We start from the raw sequence: 23695 nt of genomic DNA on the forward strand, positions 1-23695 counted from the left end.
TACTTTTTTTTAAAACATTTTCGACAACACACCGATTTGACCACAAGAAGCAAAACAGCAGGTGAAAGTATAAAAGAAGGGATCCACTTCTTCTTTCTTTTCACTAAAACCTAAGTTTCAACACAGACAGAAAGACTCAAGGCTCACGCACGCACCACATAAGACCCATGAAATGCACTGTTTCGAAATTGTTTGACTTTCTCATGAAAGCTTTAGACAGACACTTAACAATAAGCATCAGATTGACTCAGCGGGTAAGCAACAGCCAGGTCAACTCAAAAGTAGAGGGGGTCACTGCAGCAGTGTAACCAATACATGACATTTGAAAGATGCCACATCTGTCAACCACTAGAAGCATAAGATAAATATGGAAGTCCTCATGGCCAAATTCCCATAGCACAACTGATGAAGTTTTGGAGATAAATCAAGAACTCTTGCAAAAGCATGCAGTTAGGTTTTGGCAACAAAAAAATGGCAACATCTTTTGGGAAAGAAAATAAAATAGATCCGCTGGTTGAACAAATAGCTCTTCATTGGCTGGGAGCAGCCTTGTAATGCAGGAACATCTTTATCTTTTAACAGGCCAGTCTTCAAGACAGGACTGAGAGTAACGCATTTACGTCCAAGTCTGTCACATCAGTCACTTTGTATTGTGTGGTAAAACTCCACAGGAAGGCTAAAAAACCTTCTCGTCCAGTCCCTTTGTTCAAGTCTTTGTGGGGGAGGGGGGGTTCTGCATCCAGACCACAGCTGGAAAAGGTGGGAAGAGGAGGAGAGACTGGATGTATTGCACATATGCATCCACACGCACACACTCACACCAAGCCATCTCGGTTTCCATGTCTTCGTCTCCATCGTCTCTACTTGTCCTACATGACGTTTTCAAACAGCTGCATGGATCTCATCATGGTTTCATCCTGGGGAGAGAGAGAAGACAAGTGGTCATGGCAGAATGAGCCACGTGACTTGCATGTGAATATAGCATGTTTAGTGTTTTGAGAATATTTTATGTAGATACACATCTACACACACTAACTGCATTCTCAGTTTCATTGTTACATATACATATCAATAAAGACATGAAAGATCCAATTTTTTGTGTGTGTGTTATTATTTTAGGCACATTATATTTGTCAATACTCTTGATTTAGATGAAGATCAGATCACATTTTATGACAAACTTATGCAGAAATCCAGGTAATAAATCCAGGGTCCACATACTTTTAATTCTGTACATAGATTTCTCAATGCAACAAAATTTTTATGTCATGTTTTATACTGCACATATGCTTCATACTTTGGTTTATGGTTAAATATTCAAACTATGTCTTTGAACAAAGAAATGAAGACAACCATAGATGAAGGACAATACGTACCTCCTGACAAGCTAGAACAAACTCCTCTAAAGTCACCACTCCATCTTTGTTTTTATCCATTTTCTGAAAAAACAAGAACAAAACAAACAAAAAAAAAACATCATGTGAATCAGTACCATAATTAAATTAAAATATGCATTATTCTGTGATGGTGACAGTGTGTTTATTGTGATGTAGTGCTGCATTGAACTTTGAATGCTGAAACTGAAACTGTACAAACTAGAACACAATACAAAGAATAACTGATTTAAAGTTGCTATGGACTGCAGGGACTGCAGGGAACAGCAAGCGATATAAAAATTTATAGGCCTTATCTGAAAACTTGTAATCAGTGCGAAATGTCTCCATAAAATCAAAGAGGTTCATTTGGGAAGTTACTGGGGTGTGATGAGGTTATTAGTCAGGTTGTTTCACTGGCTGTGTTAAAGCAATGGCTTTAAAATCAAACACCTGTCACTGTTAATGTTTGTCTCTTATTTTAATTTCATATCAATTTTATATTTAACCTGAAAAAAGGCATCCACATGCTGCTGTGGGACGTCTCCCTTTAGTGCAGGGTAGGTGTACTTTCCCATCATGTCATAAATGGCTCTCACAATCTCAGTCATTTCCTGAAAGAAAAAAGATTTACTCAGATTGAGTCACAGACACACACAGAAACACAAAACACTGTACAAACTGTGACACCACAGTCTCACCTCTCTATTGATGTATCCATCTCTGTTAATGTCATACAGGTGAAATGTCCACTCCAGCTTTTCCCTCAGAGTCCCCCGCAGCAGTATAGACAACCCCACTACAAAGTCCTGGAGGTAATAGGGAAGGATAGAGGAGCAGGATAGAATCAGATTCTGAAAACATCAGATTTACATGATATTATACATAAATAAAAGGATTTCTTTTTTTTTACCTTAAACTTAATGGAGCCATTGTTTGTAGTGTCAAATGCATTGAAAAGATAATGTGCGTACATGCTTGCATCTGCAAGAAAAAACATATGCAATGTTTTCTGGACTTAAAATGCTTCACAAACCAAATGAAGGAGATTAAAAAAAAACTTTACCTCCATGAGGGAAGAACTGTGCGTAAATGTGTTTAAATGTCTCTTCATTTACCACTCCGCTTGGGCATTCCTGTGGAAGAAAAGATGAATTAAGGTCATTCAATTAAAAAAATAAATAATAATAATAATAAAATAACACCAGAACTGCGCAGTCCAAGACACTTGATCCTTATCTTAACCTTTTCATGGAGTATCTTCTGTCACAAACATGTCAGACATATTTCTACAACTACAGATTTATTGCCATGAAATTTTGTAGGCTGCAGATAGTCATGGTCACCAGACGATGAATCCTGCTGATGTTTGTGCTCTGACTTTTCATTTAACACCACCATGAGGTATCCTGTTTGTTTTTTAGTGAAACATTTGGTACAGACATTCTTGGTGCTCAGAGGATAAATCTTTATGACTCTGATGATAAATCTCTGACTTTTCATCTGGGTCAAAGTTTCTATTTGTCCAGTACATCCCTACCATCCTCTGCTCTACTATGTACTGTATGTTGTATGTTTCACTGTAATTTCATGAGAAAATCAGAAGGTGTGTAATTACATTCTTGAAACCACGGTAGAGGATCTGCAGCTCCTGTTTGGTGAAGTTAGTTTGGGCTTCCAGCTGTTCAAGACCCTCCGGCCTGTGACACACCGTCGTCATCTCGAGCTCGTCATCTGTTTTATCTGCAGGGAGGTTAAAGAGGTAGAGAGACAGCAAAAGATATATTTATGTCTAAGAAACATGTCAAGATTTATAAAATCCCTGTTTAAACACGTGCTTTTTCCAGTCTTTATGAATATGAAAAATGTAGTGGACAGGAAAGAGACAAGTCAGCGAAGCTTGAGAATGTTTAAGTCGGCAGGAAACATGTCCAGAATCTGATTAGACAGCAGAAAAGATCGCTTACGGAGGTGGCAAGTGAAGCAGTAGAAGAATAACACAGAGAGAGAATCACAAAGAGGTAGAAAGAGAGAAAAAGATGGATTTGAAAGGAACTACATGTACTTGACAAATAGATTTCCCCTCAGGAGCTGAGGGACTTAATTAATGGCAGCATGGTGCTGAGTATCAGGTGTTGTAGAGACGGATGGGGGTTAATGACGTGAAGAGTTCTGGTTTCTGCTGTGGGCAAGGGTTTGTCACTGTGACTGTCTCCAGCTACAGGGCACTATTAAAATCCTGACATCCAACTGTGCACACAGTCCACACGCTGCTGAGTTCACTAACGAGAGCAAATATCCAAGAGGAAACAGCAACATAAGTGCTTTCTGGAAGTTCACTGGCTGCAGCATTTGGAAAAAAAATGGTGAAGAAATGAAATCTGAAGTCAGGAGCCTTATATTGTAGTGGCAGGACAGCATATTTACACATGGTGGTTGTAGTAACTGGCATGGTTGTGTTTATATCCCAACTGGGCCCTGAGATATGAGCAATATCTAGCTACATGCTTTGTTCTCGGATAAATTATTTTTAAAAGATTTTCAAAACCCCATCAATTCCACAATGGAAGCTGATCAGCAACACATTAATGACTTGACACGTGTGCACACATGAAAGTCCAGACAAGCTGTACAGCGGCTGTGCCAGCATCAGCAGGTTCGCTCGGCCTTTAAGAAAAGGAGATTACAGTTAATACCATACTCCTGCTTTTTGGACAGAGGTGATGACTCTTTCATTTAGGTGGTGTCAAGATTAATCCTCCACCCTGAAACTGTATCTTGAATCATGCATCATCTGCCAGGGGCGACCTTTAATTTGAATTTTACATCAAACATGCTGTTGGTCACCTGCTGTTCAGCAGCTTCCAGAAGCACAAACCGAACGCTATGATAAATTCCAACAGTAAGATCTAATTAGCTGCATTTGTTTTCTTTGCACGTGAGTAATCACTTCTACTTTAATCTTTGAGTTTGTCTTTATTTGGATCCTCTTTATTTAGTACATTTCAGATTCAGAACATGCAAAATGGCCTCAGCTATCAGAATGCCAGCTGTGTTCGCTCACTAAGATCAAACATGTTCTCAAGGCTGAACATGTGTAGGTTACAGATAATGCTTGTGAAGTTACCCTATAGCTTTATGCTCATATAGAAGTAATATGACATGATAAAAAAATAATAATTTTAAAGATATCCTACATTTATGGAAAACTATAACAGAGAGAGATACTCCACCAGCCCAATTAAGTAATTTATTCTGAAATTTGCAAAATCTGAGAAATGTGTTGCCCCTAATTACATTTTGCTTCTGTCTTTTGTTTTCACTTTTTGGAGGTTTTTTCCACTGAATGCTGAAATAGTGCAGAATCTTTGGAATATTTACAACCAGTTATCCTCTCATCATATCTAGTCCTGTATTGCTTTCACTCAATCTTCCCTCCATCTTCCCCTGAGCTCCTGTTGCAATCTTCCTGACTGTTGTTGTCATGGAGATAGACAGCCCTCATAAATGTAAGCAGTGGCAGGTGTAGTACAAATTGTAAACACAATTTCTACATTTTATTTTCCCTGTAAATAAAAACGCTTTCATCACAGGACAGCCAAACAAAGAGGCTGCTGTTTTGCTGTGGGTACACATTTTCTTTTTGTTTGTTTTTTTTTTAATGCCAGGGCCACTGTGCTTTCCTCAGATGCAATAGTGTGATCAGAAACAGATGAAATCAGATGAAGGTGAGAAGAGGAAACAGGCAGAGGTGTCGATCGGAGGAGGGGTGAGACAGATAATTGGGAAGAGAGAAAGAGGGAGGAGGCAGAGTGTGAAGAAAAAAGAGGAGGAGAGAAGGAGAACAGCACATGGTAGAATTGGATCACACAATATTGTTTGGAGCACATAAAAAAATAATGAGATTTAGGGAAAGACAAACACAATGCTATTGATCTCAGAGTTGTGATGAGAAATGGACATATTGATTTTGAATTTAGAGTTTGCTAGTAACTTCCAGGCTTTTAACTGCCAGGGGATTACAACACTCAATTTACAGGTAATAAAAATCTTATTGGGAGACCAAATTATGATTATCAGATTAAAACTGAGGGATATATTCTTACGAGATTCAGGCAGAGAAATGCTGTAGACTCTCTACAAACATTCCCAGTCTTGATGCTTCTGTGCAAGGCAGGAGACTTGATGTAAATGATGCAACAGCCACTCGGCACATAAACATTCATCCCAGCGTGTACTGGGAGGGAAGTGTTACACGATGAAGAGATGGAGCTAATTAGAAGAGGTTGTCAGGTGGTGATTTGAGAGACTAACGGCAGCTCTGTTACACTGTTAATGACACCACAAAACGCTGCAGGTCTAAGTGTTCGTAACAGATTGGATTCAGTGTGCATTTCTGGTGTGCGTTCTGAAGGCCCATCCCAAGAATCACCAACGCCAAAACCAGAGATCATCACACGTTACCCAACAGTAACTGTCGTCTTTATATCAGAACTGTACAAACACAGTTAAAGTTAACAACATGGGGGTCGTACATCACAACTTGAAACATCACAGGTTTGTTTCCAGGTACATTTGCTTGTTATAAAATTCTGCATGATCTCTCTGTCTCTGTTCCTCTTCCACAGTCAAAGAAGTGCAGTGTTTGCCCCTTTCATACCTCACGTTAAAGTAACAGGTCTTACTGTCTTACTGTTGTTTAACAGGAGTTAAACAAGAAGATTGATGTCACTCTCACAACTGTAAAATCTGCCTTCAACCATGTATAATGCTCACTATATAACAGCTTTTAATTTGTTTGTTTAATCCACAAGCTTCCTGGAGTAGAGTCAAGTCAATCTTTATGTATACAGCTCAGTATTACAAATCACAAATTTGCCAACTCTGCTGGTTGTCTCGAAACCTCAGTGTGACAACATAATGCCAGGAATTCACTGTGCTTGGCCAAGAAATAGTCTGGTACACTCCCTCTTCCAGATGACAGATTAAACAAGGAGGATGCAAAGTGTTGTTTAGTGAGCTTTTATAGATGGTGGTAGGTGGATTTTGTTATTTTTGGACAGGGCCAGGTTGGTTGTTTGCCCTTGTTTATGGTCTTTATGCTCTGCTAAGCTAATGGCTGCTGGCTGTAGAATTATATTTATTGTAGAGACGTGAGAGGGATGTCGATCCTCGGAGTCAACTCTTGTCGTGAAAGTGAATTTCTCTAAATATAGTACTTGTTGTACTATTCCTTTAATTCTAACCACAAATTTTGTTGAGGTAGCTTGTTTCAGAATGATGGGATTTTATTTTACATTCATGTCATGGAACAACACCAGTTGCTGCTTTGAAATTTTCAACTTATTCTGGCTCCAAAAAACAATAAACAACAACCAAAAAAAACAAAAAAACAACAACAACAACACAGGTTGATCCCTGTGCATTTTTTTTCAATGGCTTTTGAAAAGGTTTATCAAAACAAGGACGAGGAAAAACAAAAACAAAGCGTCACCTCATCTTGTGGGGTGTTACCTTCACTGTCAGAGAGTAATTGCTTCGTTTGCTGGTTCATCTATTTTATTTCACTCTCATTCTACAATAAATTCATCATTCATCCCAGCTGAGTATTGTTCACACTCTCCTCCTATGCCCCTACAACCCAGTCTCCATGACAACGGGCTTCTCAAGCATAAGGCCGAGGAAGTATGATATGTGAGCTGCGTGTTAATTCACATGCTCTAGCTTTAACCCTCCTTCGCTTCCCGTTTCTCTTGCGCTTACGCACTCGCACATCACCCCACATGCACACAAAAGACACACATAATCATAGAGTCAGGGACAGTGATTCTGCTCTCTACTTGTTTTCAAGGACATCTGACTCCATGCTACGCTCTAATCTCTCCATCATGACCACAGTACATGTGTTACATCTCACACCTCACCGCCAGTGGGGGACTTCTATCGCTTGATCCCCCTCAGTTCTGCTACCACTTCCTTGAGTGTATGTTTCCATATTTTTATTTAAAAATAGCTGTTTTTATTTCCTGTTTTTCCACACTCTTTTATATTACAAAAACAGCATCAGTGCCATTGGTTCATGCCCTTAACACTTAGATGGCATTTGATACCATTTGTCAAATGTATGTAACATTTGTTAAATGCATTATCCTGTTTTATTTTTCTGTTTTCTGACAGACTTCCTAGTTCAATATTTCTCTTCACAGAAATGTGTCAAACATGTAAATACTGTTGCTCATGCAAAACGTACAAGTGTGCAACACGTAGAAACAGAAACAAACACATGATGAATTACAGAATGTCTTCAGTCTAGCTTTCTGTTGCTCTTTTGTCTTCTCTCCATCTCTTTCTGACTAATGTTGACGTACCTCTGGATGGTCTTCTCTGCTTGGTTTGCATGGTCAAAGTGCCCACCACTGCACCCATGTTGTCACCGTGGAAACCAGCCTGGTCAAACAACCCAGAGAGTAATAGTCCGCTATTTATTTCACGATTTTGTTGCCCTGTCGCTCTGTCTTTATCTGCCTCCGCAGCTCTGTATCTTAAAGGGGCTTTGCCCCGGTTATGTCTTCTCTCTGGCTTCAGATGTGTCACTGAGGGACGGCTCTCTTCTTTGAGCTGATTCTCTTGGATTTCTGATCTCTTTCACCAAGCACACACACACATGAGCTGCTCCTGCCTTTCTGCGCCACTCCCTCTGTTCTGTGCCTCACTCTACTCATCTGTCAGCCTTTCCCCCTCTTTCTAGTCCTCTGCCTGCTCATACCCTCATGTTGTTGTGGAGTGCTGGTAATTGATGCAGTTCTCAGTAATAACACTACTGACAAGTGAGAGGTAGCAGGTGAAGGACATTCATTAAAAGCTGACACATCTCAATGCACAACATTTTAGCATTTCATCTGTCTATTCTTATTTTCTTCAATATATCATTATCTTATTTATGTTTACACTTTCACTAAGACAAGCGCACACACACACACACACACACACACACACACACACACACACACACACACACACACACACACACACACACACACACACACACACACACCACTTTAAATTAGTCCTTGTATCTTCCATAATAAGCATCTAGATATATGTTAGCTGTGAAGGCTGCGTGTGTGTGTAGGTGTGTGTGTGTGTGTGTATATATGTGTGTTTTAATTCACCACAGTAACATAGCTACTCTTACTCCCTCTTACTCTAATGTGGAGGACAACAGAGAATTACTGTTTTTTTTTAAACTGGTAAAAACAAGAACATTACAGCGTTTAATGGTGTCAATGAATATTCATGCCACAGCTTCACTTGAAGAACATTAGACTGTTTGCATTGGGGGAAGGACAGCAGTGGGAGTGAGTAATGCTTAGCTCCCTATGAGTGCAGAGCATTAAAAATCAGTGGGAGGATTGGATGTGTTTATAAGTGTTTTTTCTGTTTAAACAGTATGAGGTAAACAGCATGATGAAAAATGAGAAATGACAAAAAATGTCTTAGAGAGGATGCTCCTTAACTCGGTCTTATAGATAGATTTGATTTTTCATTTCACATATACCTGTTGTGATTCTCAGGAGGAATCAGCTGAGAATCCAAATGATTTATTATTATTTAAAGCAAGTTAAGACATTTTAAAATCTGTTGCTTTGGTCCTTGTGATGTGCATGTATATGTGGGATGTAGTGGAACACACAGGAAATGTGAATGTCTTTTTAAATATTCCACTGACTGCGTAACCGCAATGTAAATGCTCTCTCTCTGCATCACTCTCTCTTTGTGTATATGTGACGGCTTTGGAAAACCTCTCTTGGTTTAAAAAATTCATGCACAGCTATTTTTTTCAACATTGTTTCAGCTTCCTTGTTTCTTGAAAGTTGAGTTTGAATCCTTTGGGGTGAGCCGTAAAATGAGCAAAAGACATGTGGATGGAGTACAGTGGCAAAAACTAACAAAAATACAAAAAAAATTAAATAAAATTCAAGATGGTGTATTACGTCATAAATTTAGGAGCCTTACCTCTGTAGTCATTCATAAAATGAATATTTATTCCCTCATAGTTATGTAAGACTTGAAAACTTCACCGCTGCCCTGTTTGAATAGCAGAGGACTGCACAGCTCCACGTATGCAGGTCAAATGTAGTTGAGTGTGTTTGCATGTGTGCGTGTGGTTTGCTGAGGGCCGTGATCTCCAAGGTGGAGTTGAGGTTAGAACTAAACATGCTGTGATTAATTAAACATGAAATCATGTGTAATTCTAATAAATATACACCTCTCTCACATTCAGTTTTCTATATTGTCATTGCTGCAAATTTTCTATTTGTATTCTATTTTCCTCCATTCAAACACTGTCACACTAAAATAAATTTAAAAAAAAACAGCAACTATCTGATGCAGTGATTTCTCTGAATTCTTCTATTAAAAAAATAAATTGTTACTTTTGCTCCCTGAAAAAAAAAATCCTTATCGTGACTTCATCTCAGACAGTGAAGCAGAAATAAAAATTTAAAGCACCATCACAGATGTTTAAACAATCTTCCACCTCCAACGCTCTTGTAACAAATAGAAACAAGCCTCCAGATAAACTAACACAACTAACAAACACACACTTACAAACACTTGCAGATGAAGAATTAAGAATTCGGATAACTATAAGTAACCCGAGGTAATCCCCGTGACAGATGTTTGCCATCTGGAGCTGCCTTTCTGCACCATATCACCCTGCATTGCCACAAGCACCAAGGACACTGCACTGCAGTCTGACTTCATAATCTCTTCATTATCTTTTCACTAGATCATGAGCTGTACAAGGCAGCTCACCACCACCAACAGACAGGGCTCACTGCTCACAGCTGTGTTATAGGTGCAGTTAAAGAGGTGCATTATTAGTACGAATAAGAATCAAGACAAAAGGAGCACACACGGCCTTCTATCGGATATACTTCATATCATATCAATATTTCATTTCACATTTATAATACAAACATGAAATTCAGATCCTTAATAATTTACAGATGCATGACTGCACAACTTTCCTTCTCACTGACTTGCTCATTTTCATATCTGAATTTCTTCCATCCTTTCACTCTCCTGCTGCATTCACCTTTTACTTGCTTTTCTAGAATAGTACAAGAATTCGTGAAAAGCCATTTACTTCATTCATCACGTAAGTCAAGGGAAGCTGAAGACACTGCAGACTCTTGTCTTGTCCATTCTTTAAATGTGATGAAATACCCTTTTTTGTCGAGGCTTAAGAAATATTATTTATAAGGGTCAGAAAAAATTCCTCAGGGTGATCTGGGTGGAAATTCTTTTCCCCTCCTCTCTGGCATGAGATGGCTGTTTGTCTAGTCTGGTCACACAAGAGTTTGCATCATTGAATTTTGTCATTACATCTCACTTTTTCACCTTAACATCAATCTATCATTTGCACACACATATTAGAACTAGTTTTGCTTTTAGATATGACAGAGAGAGGGGAAGAGTCAATGTATCTGGATGGCTACAGTTCTTGAAAATCGTATTGTTCCTCTCCATTTTTGTAGTTCTTATGGAGAAAGAGGGCCATTTAGGAATGGCATGTATTTATAATCTCACTTCATGTAAAGCCATCAGTGAAAATTTGGAAATATGAATCAATCTCTGTCTGATGACATGAATTATATTTACAGCACAAAATGGAAAGACAGCAACGTTTGAATGAACAAACTGAGCGAACACTCTGCAGTAACTGTACAGACAAAACAGCTGAAGCACACTTTATCAGCACACAGCCCTCACTCCACTTTTGTGAGCTTGTGGTGTTGCTCTTTGAACAACAGGTGGCAGCAGAGTACAATCCTTCCTGTGACACCAATGCAATCACATTTTGCTCTTGACTAAATAGAGCATGAGCCAAAATTAACAAAGTACAACAAGGTATAAAGCTGTGGGCAGACCCTACAGTACTCTGCTACACAACTGCACATCACCCAGTCATCACCACCACACTGTTCATTGCCTCAGATACTTCTACATCAACAGGGGGATTCTGCACCTAAATACCAGATAGTGAAGCAATGAGGCTGGAGAGAATTAACGTGGAGAAGGAAAGACATAGAGAGAGGAGGCAAGAGATAAAAATAAATCTTGAAGAAGGCGGTTACATAAAAGTGTGTAGAGAGGCGATGTAAAAAATTAAAAGCAGAGACACATACTGTCAGCTCCTTTCGCTGCATTTACAGCTGCAGAAAAAGACAGAGAGAGAGAGAGAATGAAAGGAGAGTTTTGGGGAAGGACAGTTCACAAATGCAGGGTAAAGCAGCATAATTCTGCCATAGATTTACTCAGAACAGGAGCTGTGGTAGAAGTGCACGAGCCATAGATCTGAATCTCTCTCTCTGCAGTGTGGGATGATGTGAGTCTTGCTGCAAGGTTATGCACTTAAAGGACACATGTGACTTAGAATAGAGAGGGACGGGCGCAGAATGAGGCCGGAGGAGTGAGTTTCTGTCTTCACCCACACTGCTATCGTTTACAATATGATCTGAGTCTGCACGAAAGCTGGCGTATGAACAAAAGAACTTGTACGTCACAGCACACAGAGTAAACACTGAAATATTCACCATTTTTTTCCAACATGATTCTTTAAATAAAGTTACTTTTGAACAGTGGCCAATGTGGCCACAGATGACAATGATGTGATAATGTTAAAGGCTAAACTGCCTTTAGCATTTGGAAAAAAAAAAGATGCAAGAAGCTGTTGTGACAGTTTAGCACAAGTGGAGCAGACTCATAAAGTCAGGGCACTGACTCAGTAGTGTGGTTATGTAGCAAAATTTATCCAATGCCTGATAGCATTTGGTAGGATTAGCCACTATAAGCTAGAACCGGTCATGGTGCAGCTTGTATCTTATGAATGAATTTGTAAGAAGAGGAGTGTGTGATTTAATCTCACACACACACTTTGCTACAACACGTTGTCATTAAGGGGGCATCACAACTTCAGGGTAAGCTGGATTTAAGGGTACTATTTACATTTTAAAATCCAGTTATCAGTGTTTGTTTAACGTAAATAGTTCAGTTTTGTCTGCCTGTAGTATGGAAATGTTAATACTTGGGACAGAGTTTGGCCAAAAGTGCTGATGCTAATTGCACAGAGGCTCATGCAGCTGCTTATAGGGACAGTTATCTACAGTACATATTTTTATTAAAACTGGATGCTTAGCTCTGTGATTCAAATGTGGAGGTGTGATATGATTGAGAAGTAGGATTATATCTGTTCAAGCAATGTGCAAAACCAAACATAACCATAAGTTGTTTTATTTCAATTAAGAAATAATTGCTTCATCTGCTTTTCTAGGTGAAATTGGGCACAACGTTAATTCATCAGTTAAATTTGTTTTATGCCACATTTTTTATTTTTTTCTTACTATGTCACATAGTATGGTAACTCTAGTTTTTAATAAGTAAATTCTTTCATCAAGGACATCCTTTCATACACAGTCTTTGTTGTTGCAGACTATGTATCCCCTTGTGGTGCTTAATCAGTAAAGACCAAAAGTGCTGGTAAAGTGTTGACATTAGATATGTCCATGCATACCCATTTTCAAGTCAGCAATTAAGGATTTTAGATGTATGAATATTCACAATCAGGGACCTGAGTTAATTGGAAATCAGTGTCCCGCATTCTACATACTGGAGGGGACTCTCTCCACTTTGCTCTCAGTCCAGTCACTTTAAACCTCTTCCAAAATTCAAACACACATCCAAACCTGTCAGCTGGACTCATTATTGGTCACATCCCCAAACGAAACCACAAACTTTGAACACTGTCTTGATTGTACAGTTTGGCTGTCATATTAATAAAAAGCAGCTTGTATCAAACCAGATCCTGTTATAGGAGGGTTGGAGGAGGAATTTTCCTGCTTCTTCAGTTTGTTCTAGATGACACAACACCATCAGATTTCTCATAAAGGTTCACTGGTTTACAGTCTTACAGATTATAACAAAACTATTTTTAAAAGCAACAATGTCAAATGTGTATAAAATACAGTGTAAATACTGCTGAGCGCCTGAGAATAACAGCAAGTGTCATTCACTTCAAGGCCTGAGGAATTTCACCCCCACATATTTCCTCAGCTCTGGAGCTCCAGCTTGCAGTGTCTAAAGGTCTGAAAATGAATATGCAGCAAAGGCTGCTGAGCAGCACATTTGTAAAGGTGAACAAGCAGAGTTTCATGGTTCATGTCACTGTGTATATAAAGTGATTGCAGGCAAGTATGCATCACAAACCAAACCACTGGAGATACTGTACGTGTGTGCTGGAGATGAGGGACTTGCATGTTTCAGTCTACCGGATATGCTTGCGTGCGTGAAGTTGAATGTGCATGCGTGTGCAGATTTTCATGTCTTCTTCCATGCATACAATAGCTGCTGGTCCTCTGCTACAATCTGCTGATCTGATGCTCTGAGACACGATTATGAGTAAACTGTGCAGAGAAAGGTCTCAGCCTGGGACAGAGACACAGCCACAGTGAAAGTAATGTAATGTCTCACATACTATGACCATACATAAGATCAACTTTTTTCATTGTGTTGTTTGAATCTGTCTTGTATGTGCTCAATCAAAACATCATTTTAAAAATTCCCACTGTGTGTTGAAATGATGTGTGTGTTGAAATCAATGGGCCCCATTTTAGACAATTTATATCTTAGTATTTTGACTGGCGGCACTTAATTAACTCAGTGACATTTAATTACAGCATGAAATGAAGGAATGACCCTTGTTCTGCCAAATGCACAAGCATCTTAACCTTAAGCTAGAAAAGGTCAGCCCCACGAGCTGCAATCAGCAAAGCACAAAAGAACATTTGGGGGAGAAGCAGCAAATATACACAGAGGCACAATGTCAGAGACTACATTCACACTCCATCTCTTTAACTACTCATCCTATGAGGATGCAGAGGGAAAAATTACTGGCCTCTACAAACAACGACAGAGACAAAGATCACACTGAAAACAGTTTTCCTTGTTCTTCTTCTAAAGATGTGAATCCCATCCTTACTTTACGTTGGCAGTTAGTCCAATCATTTTAAGAATACTGTAAAAGTAGGAGTGGTTTGTGTATTTCTGTGTTTTATAAAAAGGATGGATAGTGCACAGCCTCTCAGTTTTTAGACATTACAGATAAGTGGCTGCATCGCATGACCTAGATTGTCAACCCATGCCGCCATGAGTAGGCGGTATTATTTCTAGAACAGCACAGCAACTGACAAAGTTACTGACAAAGTCAGTTTAGAGCACGTATACTCTCAGCTGTTTTCATTAGATTTCTTTATTGTATATATATTTTTGCATTACAGATGCAAATGATACCAAAGCAATACTTTACAAATATACTCCCCAGAAGTGTTTTTGGGGTTAGTGTATCATCTCAAACACATTCACAGTTTACCTCTTTTGGTTGGCATTACTGTTTAAGGTGATTGCAGCTCTTTTTTGTATTTTGGCTCTGTCAAGTTCGCCTTATTGCTCTGTAAGAAATCAGTTCCTGGCAGTGAATATGCTTGCAAATGATTTACAGGCAGATTGTAAGACCATCCAAGTGTTTCTGGATGGAAAATAAGCAACTGGTGACCACGTGTGTATTGGAGGAGATAAATGGTAGGTAAAAAATGCATAGACCTGCAGTTCATGGCCCACAGTGAGAGTATAAACGAAGCTCTGCCTGTGTCTGCACAAATGATTTATGTGCCATGTTTGTGTGGGTTTAATTTTAGGTAAGAGCAGATCTGTGTGTTTTATCAGTCGTGGACTGTCTTGCAGCTGCATTCTGACTCAGCATTTCTTTTCATCTGCTGCAAAGGTGGAAAGTAACGTTCAGCTGAAGGATGAGGGAGGTCGTGAGGAGAAGGATAGCCGGAGCTTTTAGCACAACGATGATGAGCATGGCAAGGGGCTGAGAGTGTATCACAAATGTTGCCTAAGGGATGTGTATGGATGACGCAAACATGACCTCAGAATTCAGCTCTTAAAGGTGACCATACACGCTTTAAGGGAGGGCAAGCACTTACAGCATAAACCAGCTCCTTTAATCCCCAGAACTGGAGGATGATGACATGGCTGCCCACTAACAGCCTGGTGGGTAATGGGTAATGTTTTCTTGGTTCACTTTGCGCCCCTTAACACCAAGCATTCATCGTTTCTGGATAGGCCACAGTCTGTCTGAGTATTGTTGTTGACCATGTTCATCCCTTTCTGGGCACAGTTCACCATCTTCTAATGGCTATTTCCAGCTCCATGTCACAAAGCTAAAGTCTCAAACTGGTTTCATGAACATGACACTGAGTTCAATGAACTTCAGTGACCTCCACAGTCACACAACCTAAATTCAGTAGCACACCTTTGGGATGTGGTAGAACAGGAGTTTGGCAGCTTGAATGTGAAGCTGACAAATTTGTAGAAATGATGTGATGCCATCATGTCAACATGGAGCAGGAAGGTTTCCATTATCTTGTAGAATTTATGCCACAAAGAACAGAAGCGGTTTTGAGAGAACAGGGAGAACCCACCCAGGATTGGTGTTACCAATAAAATTGTCATAAAAATCTGAGGGGTCTCAAGATATCCCACAGACCCCTGACCCAATCCTTGTCCAGCTCATCTGACCTGATGGTGCAGTGTAGCTGCCACCAGCACAGTACCAGCTGCACTATATCACACCATTCTAGTGTCCAAAACACAACAAGGATAATGTTGCGTTTCCACATTAACTTATATTATAGCATCAACAAATAAAAGGTAATGAGGTAAAGGATCTTGACCTTGACTACATGACTGCACCCGATTCACAAAATCTACCAGAACTCAATAGTGGCATGCAAATGGAGTCTATCTGGAGAAACTGAAGCTACTGATAAAAGTTGTGAGTCATGTAACCCTCTCAAAAAAACCATGTTGTATCTTATCAAGTAGTAAAAAACATTTACTGTGTTAATGCACATTTGAGTGAAACATGTAGGTGCATCAGTGTTTGGGTAAAAAGCCACAGTACCTTTTGTGAGGGTTCCTGAGACCAGTCTCTGCAGGGACTGGATTAATTTGAGCACCCCCTGCCTGCAGCGGCTGGTACAGCCAGCCATCCTGAGGTGGAGGCAGGGGCCGAAGGGGGCCGAGGCGTCACCAGAGCAAAACTGCTTCCTCCAGTATATTTTTAAAAAAGTGGTTTGAACTTGAAAGTGTCTCCACAGTGTTCCTTCAGGAGATGTTGCTATAGTGTGGGGCGTGATCCTTGATGCAAAGCAGAGTCTGAATTCAGTGGTTTTTGTTATATGACATCTTGGTGAAGAAAAAAGAAGAAGAATTGAGATAAATAATAAGTCAAATGCAAAATGAAGTTTTTGCAGTGCAGCTTAAAAATAAAACAATGTGTATTCACTTACACCTATACTCTTCCACACAGTTACACCTGAGTACCTGTTAACTCACTCAGGTACAGTTCACTCAGTCAGAAGGAGATGCTCACACACCCAAAGAAACAAACACACACCCACTGGGGTGAAGTTCACAGGCAGGTATTGCTGAAACTGCCAGAAGAGCCAGATAGTTGGGAATGCTGAAAACAAAAATCCAGTGTGTCAAACTTATAGAAAAGCAAAGTTTTGTTCCAAAGACCAAAACGAATCAGAAGATAAATTATTAAATGGACTCCAGAAGTAGACCGTGAGGAGCTGTGTGTGTGCCCTGGAAGTTCTGGTTGTCCAAGAAAAAGCTATAAACCTCGTTCAGTTCTTCTCTCCTCGTCCTCCTCTTGTCGGATCACTCTTTCCTCCTCCTCCCCTTTGTGTTGTCTTTTGTTGTGGGGTCTCGTGAGGTGTCAGCTCCTTCCTCCAGCATATATTTCAGTGTGAGGTTTTCCTGTGAACTGCAGCGAGAGCCCTGCGGCTGTGGTCTGTGGAGGAGCTCTGCTCTGGTGCTCTCAGCAGATCTGTACTGCAGAGAGCGCCAGCAGCCACCACTGTACCCGCCCTCTCTCCTCTGTGCTCCCTCCTCCTGTCTTACATTGGTGCTTCCTCACTCTCAGTCTGTTTGAAGCTATGTCTTCAACCTTTTTTCTCGAGCCTTCACAGTTGCATGACCCATAATCTAATAAATAGACTGTATGTGTGCAAATAGGAAACAGAGGGGGTTTAAGGGTTGGTGGTTCACTGTTGATGCCTGAAGCCCAGATCTTTGCAGCAATTAAAGTTTTTATCAACAATTACAGCATTTGCATCTGCACTGTGATAACATGCACTGCATTGAACTGACACTTTTGTATTTATAGCCCATACAGCATTTTATTATCACAATATGTCCTCTTGCAAGAGGTCATATCACAACCTAGTGAAACATCAGAATCACAGCATCAGTATAAGTTAAGTCTTTATGTCTGCCTTGTGAGTCGAACATTTAAAGCTGTACTTGTTTTGTTAAGTGGCTGTTAATCTGAAATTATTATCACCATGTTAATGTAAGGTTTTATCTGGGATAAGAGGCTGCTCTGTTTCCACAGTATGGTATGTACATTTTATATGTATATGTATCAAGTTAACTGATGTGCATCTACATCTGAGCATATTTATTGAAATAAATGAATAAAAATTGTAAAAAAAAAAAAAAAAAAAAGAAAGAAAGGAAGAAAAACTAATTGAAAACATTGTGGAACAGAGGCTACAGAAGAGTGTCTGTCTACAGTAATAATATTAATCGCCACCATCATTATCATACGTACAGCTCCAGCAGGATCCGTCATCCCGAAATGCACATTTTTGTCACTATGGTGATCAGGGACCCAATAGAACTGAGAAGCTATCGGCCCTCATTCACATATATGCAAGCGATCGCCCAGAGGCACGGTCAACTCTATCACGGAATGACTCTAAAACAGGTTATGTAAGCCTGCAGTTTGCTTTTGGAGACAGAGCTTTTTTGTTTCTCACTCCACTGAACTGGGGAAATGCTCAGGGAGAGCATGACGCAGTACTTCCTCCATCTATTTTTCTCCCCCTCATCCACTGTCTTGTCTATATTTAATGCTTATAGATTCTATTTATTTCCGCACAGTCACCGTGGCATTTTAGGAGGTCTCTGTCCTACAGTAAATCTCGATCCTAAATGTCAGTTGTTAAAAAAAATAAAAATAAAAAAAGTTTTAAAAAAATAACAGCAAAAGGAAGACCACAGCTTTCGTGACTTGTGGTGGTTGTTCACACAATCCTGTTTAGATCCCAGGGGAGGAGCACTTTACTCACAAAGTGGCAGAGTAAAAATAGCAGCACGGTGCTAGACACACTGTCAAGAAGAGTATAAGTATGTGCAGGATATTAGTAATTACTGTTAAAGTACAGTAATAAGGGAATAAAAATAGTGAAAAACTATGTGTTTAATAGTGTCAGCACACTGACTCAGTTTTATATTTTTGTTGTGCTTGTACAAGATTTTCTTTTAAGAAGTCTTTATTTATGGCTCTAAAAGGGGTAGAACAAAGTAATGCAGTATAGTGGATTTACTACCAACCCTACAAAGACACTATCCGTTATTAATAACATTTATTCTTTTTTATTATTATCACGTATCAAGTATTCTCAGATCTTTAATTTCAGTAAAACTACTCACTGAACAATCGTAAAATACTCCATTACAAGTGAATGTCCTGCATTCAAAATCTTACTCAAGTAAAAGCACAGAAGTAGCAGCAAAATGCACTTTAAGTCAAACATACTGAAAAATATATGACTTTAGCAGACTGTCAATCACGGAGCTAGTTTTCAAGTTTGGTTGTTCAGTACAGTAAGTCCTAACCTACGAGTCAGGCCTCATCCACAAGGGCCACAAGCTAAATCTGAGGGGCCGTGAGATGATCAATGAGACAAGCAAGCCGCAACAAGAGAAAAATTCTGTTACTGAAATCTGTTTTCATATTTTGGACTTTTCTCTGATCTTTGCTTTTTTGGGAAGTATTGGATGATTTGACCACTTTTGGTCCCAAAACATGTATTTAAACGAAACTATCTGAGAAGTTTAAAGGAAAAACCTTTTTGTTGGAACACTAACAACTTACAGACACCTGAAAAAGTGACAAGGAGACCCAACTACATCCTATAAATGTTATTTATTGAAAGAACCTGTGGTTTAATCTTTAACAATGCAATGTATTTCATAGGCTGATATGTTTGTATCACTAAATGTCACAGAATGAAAATATTAAGTTCCATAAAATGTAAATACTCAAGTAAAGTATAAGTGCATTAAAATTGTACTGTACTTTTGCTACTTTCCACAGCCACAAATCACCTTGTGAGCCCAGAAAGTAACTCGCTGGCATTTTCATTTGCTTCTTCCTGCACCCACTCAGTGTAACCATGTAGAAGCCATCAGCATGCATGGTAGTGTCAGCACACATTTAACATGGATAAGTTGCTGGTGTAATTTCTGCATCACTTCTGGGGTCTTCTTTCTACAGCCCAGAGCCTTTACATATCATATCACGAAGCATATTATACCGTAATCCTGGGGCCAGTGTGCCTCCCACAAACATGATTTACATTTCTAAAAACATTTTTCAAATAAACGCTAGCATTTAACTATGACTGTTCAGCACTGTCGCCATGAAAAAAATAAAGTTTGGTTTCTTGTAACATAAAACTTATGATGAGCATAAAAAAAAAAAAAAAATAGCAGCAATACCCTGCCATATTTGTGGTTACATTAATAGAGACGTCAAACAAGGTGAGGAGGCAGAAAAAAGAAAAAAGCTCAATTACATGAAACGAATCCAGTGTCCATGGTGATATGAAGATATTAATAAATAAACTCACAGAAAAACTACTTGGCACTTCTTTGCGGAAAGTATTGTTGCCATAGTAAAGCTGATTCCTTGAGCTGAACAACCGGGACTTATTTAATATTTAAGTGAAAACAAGCTACAAGTTTGTGTTCACTTTTTCATTCATTCATGTGCATTATCCTGTGTGAAGTGAAGCCTCAGATGAAGCCTTCCATTTCTTCGGTGTTGACTGTTCAGTGCAGTCAGTATAGAAACAGCTGTCGGGTGCAGGCAGACACACAGCTGACCCCTGCAGCAGCTCTGCATTGCCTCCCCCGTTCAGATGTTAAGTCTCCCAAGCCTCCGCACTGAGCATGCTCAGACAAACCTGTTTCTGGATCTCTAGACAGGAGTTTAGAAGTCATCCAGACATGGAACGATAAGAAGTGACAAGAACAGCGGGAGGCCATAGAGCTGAGATATCTGGCAGCGCGAGGCTGTGCCAACAGCTGCTTTATTACTGGACCCACATTCAAACTCGCACCCACACACAAAAACACACACAGGAACATGTTTTGGCTGTGACACAAAAGCTTTCCATAATCTTTTTTAAACACAGAACACTAAGATAAGTTCAATATGGAAACAGACAAAACCTGGTGGTGAAATTCAACATTCAACAAATATAGTAACATGAGAGAACATGCATAATATAAGTGACAGGTCTCATCATTCGGAAAAGAATGATTGCAACACACAAATTTGTGGAAGCTACTAATCAATATTAAGTGAAGGAGAAGGGAATTTGTGTGTGCTGCATGTTGAAATAAGCAAACAAGGCTGAGTCTGCAGCCACGTGAGCGGCTCTGTGAGGCTGCACTCCATGATAATTTAATGAATTTACTTAATAATTGGACAACAGAATAAAATCCCAGCAGCACTTTAGAAACACTTACACACTCATGGCTTTAGATGAAAAGTTAAGGGATCACCAGTTGTTACAATGCAGCATGAGGACATATAGTACCATAGTTAGTTGATAGACATTTCACTCAAAAGCACAAGCCAGCCTCATGGTGGCGCTATATTAAAAGTCGTTAAAAGTTGTTGAGACGTTTTCAGTCTGCACTTGAGCGTTGGACTCACTGACACATGTACTGACCAACACTGCCGTTCTTGAATGACGGTACAAAGTTAAGCAGTGATGAAACATGTCAGTAAAGGAAAGTTAAAGATCAGTTCAGTTCAGTTTTGCTTCCACAGCACAACAAAACAAGACACTGTCTCTGATGCACCTGTCATTTGTACATCTACAATAAAGAAGTGTCAAAATGACAAAACTGACAGAACTGAATCCACACAAACAAGATGAGTGATACTTTTTCAAGACTTTGTTGCAGCAGAGTTGAACGTATAAATATAGCACATCATTCGCCTTTTGGGCTCAAACATAAGAACGCTACTGATTGGAAATCAGACTCAAGCTGTAGGTGGTATTAAAAATATAAACTGGACTGAACGATTCTTTTTCTTTGCTTGTCACTGGTCTGACCAACTGGCAAACCTGCACATAACTCACTCCCAGTGCAGTCTGCAGAAGAAATTTGTTTAATTATCCATGGCAACTGCTGCCCTGTTCAGGTCCACTGGGTACAATTAGGACGTGCGACTTAACAAACACCAGCCAGCACTCCAATCAAATACAGTGGCAGCATTCGCAGCCTTACAATGCAGGCTCAAATGGCTGCAGAGAAACCAGAAAAGGGATCTTTTTTAAGCTTCGCTCCACACCACCCACCTCACCTCCTACTCGGTTGCATAATGGATGAGCTTATTTGAACGCTTCTATCACATTCTTATGACCATAAGCAAATAGATAAATGAATAAAAACAAAAATAAAACCAAGTGGACAAAGATGATGCAAAGATGTTCTATCTAAACATCAGATAATCGTTTTTGGATTTCTCATCAAAATCAGTTTTTGATCAGTTCTGTAAGAACAAGTTTGAAACATCCATTCCCAAAAAAAAAAAAAAAAAAAAAATCCAAAAAAGAGAACTGGTTCTCTTAGGTGATGAAGTCATCGCTTTATTTTCTTTCATCAGTAATTTCCTTGAAAGTCTCTTTCCTGCTCTGCTTGATCTTTGTACCCAGCAGAGTCCTCGTGGGCTGCAACATCTGCACCTTCTCTGTGCATTTAATTAAATTTAAGAAATCACCAGAGTTTTCAGTCGTTTCTCTACTCCCAAATCTCAAAGCTGATTCCCTCTGTTCATCAGTTACTTTTCTAATGTTTTTTGACTTGACTAGTTTCTCATGAATCATATAGACTCCGAAAACTCAAAGTCTGCACATTTTGAGGGCATACTACCACAATGACATGAGTGCTGCCATGTACCAGACAGTCCAAAACACTGTACTTTCAGTGGATCTTTTAGGCTCTCTTGCAGAGACATCACCAAACACAGTGTTTCCTTTCACCCTATGCTGTGATTTATCTGAATAATCTATCACTGTCAACAAGATTTTTCATCTTGAGGCCATGCATATACATAGAGTTAAAGAAAGACCTTGAGAAGTACATGCATTATTTCTGTAAATGAAGTCTGCAGGGTGAAAACATGTTTTATACTGCCATCTAGTGGTAAAACACTGTTTGGCCAGAGCAGGTCAAGTACTGTCCTGTTCTCTTTGATAAAAGCTGCAGTGCTTCCCATGGGGGACACCACAGGTACAGCTATATATCTTTGCGAACACACTGTGTGTGTGTGTGTGTGTGTATGCTCAGCCAGTCAGGTTGAACCAAGTCAAATCTATGTGTGCTCCCTATATGAAAAGGCGGTAGTTTCACCTGATTGGCCCTCAGGCATGAATCAGCTGTGGGCCCTGGATGACCCTTTGTCAGTTTTGACAAGAGGCTTCTGTATATGACAGATCAACAAGACAGGGCCATCACAAATAAACTAACTGCACTCAATGCTCTAGAGTCCCTCTGTGGCCCTGTCCGTTTTGCTTTGTTGGCAAAGTCCAGTCCAGGGCTTCACCTCTTCTCCACATTTCCATTTCAGAGAAAAGCGGTTGACAAAAATTGCTACAATGGCTTCTTCAGCTGCAGGGGAGTCTCACTGCAACTGGCTCAGCAGTGACTGTGCCACTGTTACAGCTAACTTGTTGGCAGCTGTGAGCTTTTTGTCAGTGATTTATTTGCCCCTGTGTATTTGCCCTCTTTGATGTACAGTGACACGCCTCAGTGCACCTACTCATCCCTCTGAAGGCGCAAAAGTACACCACGGCTCATCAAGGCTGTTTTCCCCATTTTCGTGACACAATTTAAAATTCTTGCCCCTCTTCCATTTCCCACCTGCTCAGTTGGTGTAGGCATCAAAACTGGCATCAAAACCAATGAGAATCTGAATAAATCTTTGATGATACGTTTCATTGCAACATCAACCAGTTTTTCTTCTGTGCTTACTGGGCCTTCCACACTTAATACAGGTTATTAAATATGGACATGTTCAAAGCATTGTTATTAAACCA

At 39.7% G+C, this 23695-nt stretch overlaps 1 protein-coding gene across 2 annotated transcripts; it reads right to left on the reverse strand.

Moving 5' to 3' along the window:
* Window positions 1–869: 869 nt before the first annotated feature.
* Window positions 870–16492, reverse strand: kcnip1b (Kv channel interacting protein 1 b). Of its 2 annotated transcripts, none has more exons than XM_041051558.1 (8): window positions 16405–16492; window positions 2992–3116; window positions 2440–2509; window positions 2287–2357; window positions 2075–2182; window positions 1883–1987; window positions 1377–1439; window positions 870–917 (listed from the first exon to the last, which is right to left on the reverse strand). In XM_041051558.1, the coding sequence occupies exons 1-8, from the start codon at window positions 16490–16492 to the stop codon at window positions 870–872; spliced, it is 678 nt and encodes a 225-aa protein (XP_040907492.1). The 2 variants fall into 2 exon arrangements, with proteins under 2 accessions (XP_040907492.1, XP_040907493.1); XM_041051559.1 differs by lacking the exon at window positions 16405–16492 and adding an exon at window positions 7742–7799.
* Window positions 16493–23695: the final 7203 nt, after the last annotated feature.

This window comes from Toxotes jaculatrix, chromosome 12 (assembly GCF_017976425.1).
Source record: "Toxotes jaculatrix isolate fToxJac2 chromosome 12, fToxJac2.pri, whole genome shotgun sequence".
In the NCBI taxonomy this organism is placed as follows: Eukaryota; Metazoa; Chordata; class Actinopteri; family Toxotidae; genus Toxotes; species Toxotes jaculatrix.

What these genes read in the sequence shown, in the direction of transcription:
- kcnip1b (XM_041051558.1), bottom strand. Translation starts at nt 16,492, where the DNA reads ATGGCTGGCTGTACCAGCCGCTGCAGGCAGGGGGTGCTCAAATTAATC. An exon ending in ATGGCTCCATTAAGTTTAAG is followed by an intron (nt 2,183 to 2,286) that starts GTAAAAAAAAAG and finishes TATTACCTCCAG; the next exon opens with GACTTTGTAGTGGGGTTGTC. An exon ending in ATGGATACATCAATAGAGAG is followed by an intron (nt 1,988 to 2,074) that starts GTGAGACTGTGG and finishes TTTTTCTTTCAG; the next exon opens with GAAATGACTGAGATTGTGAG.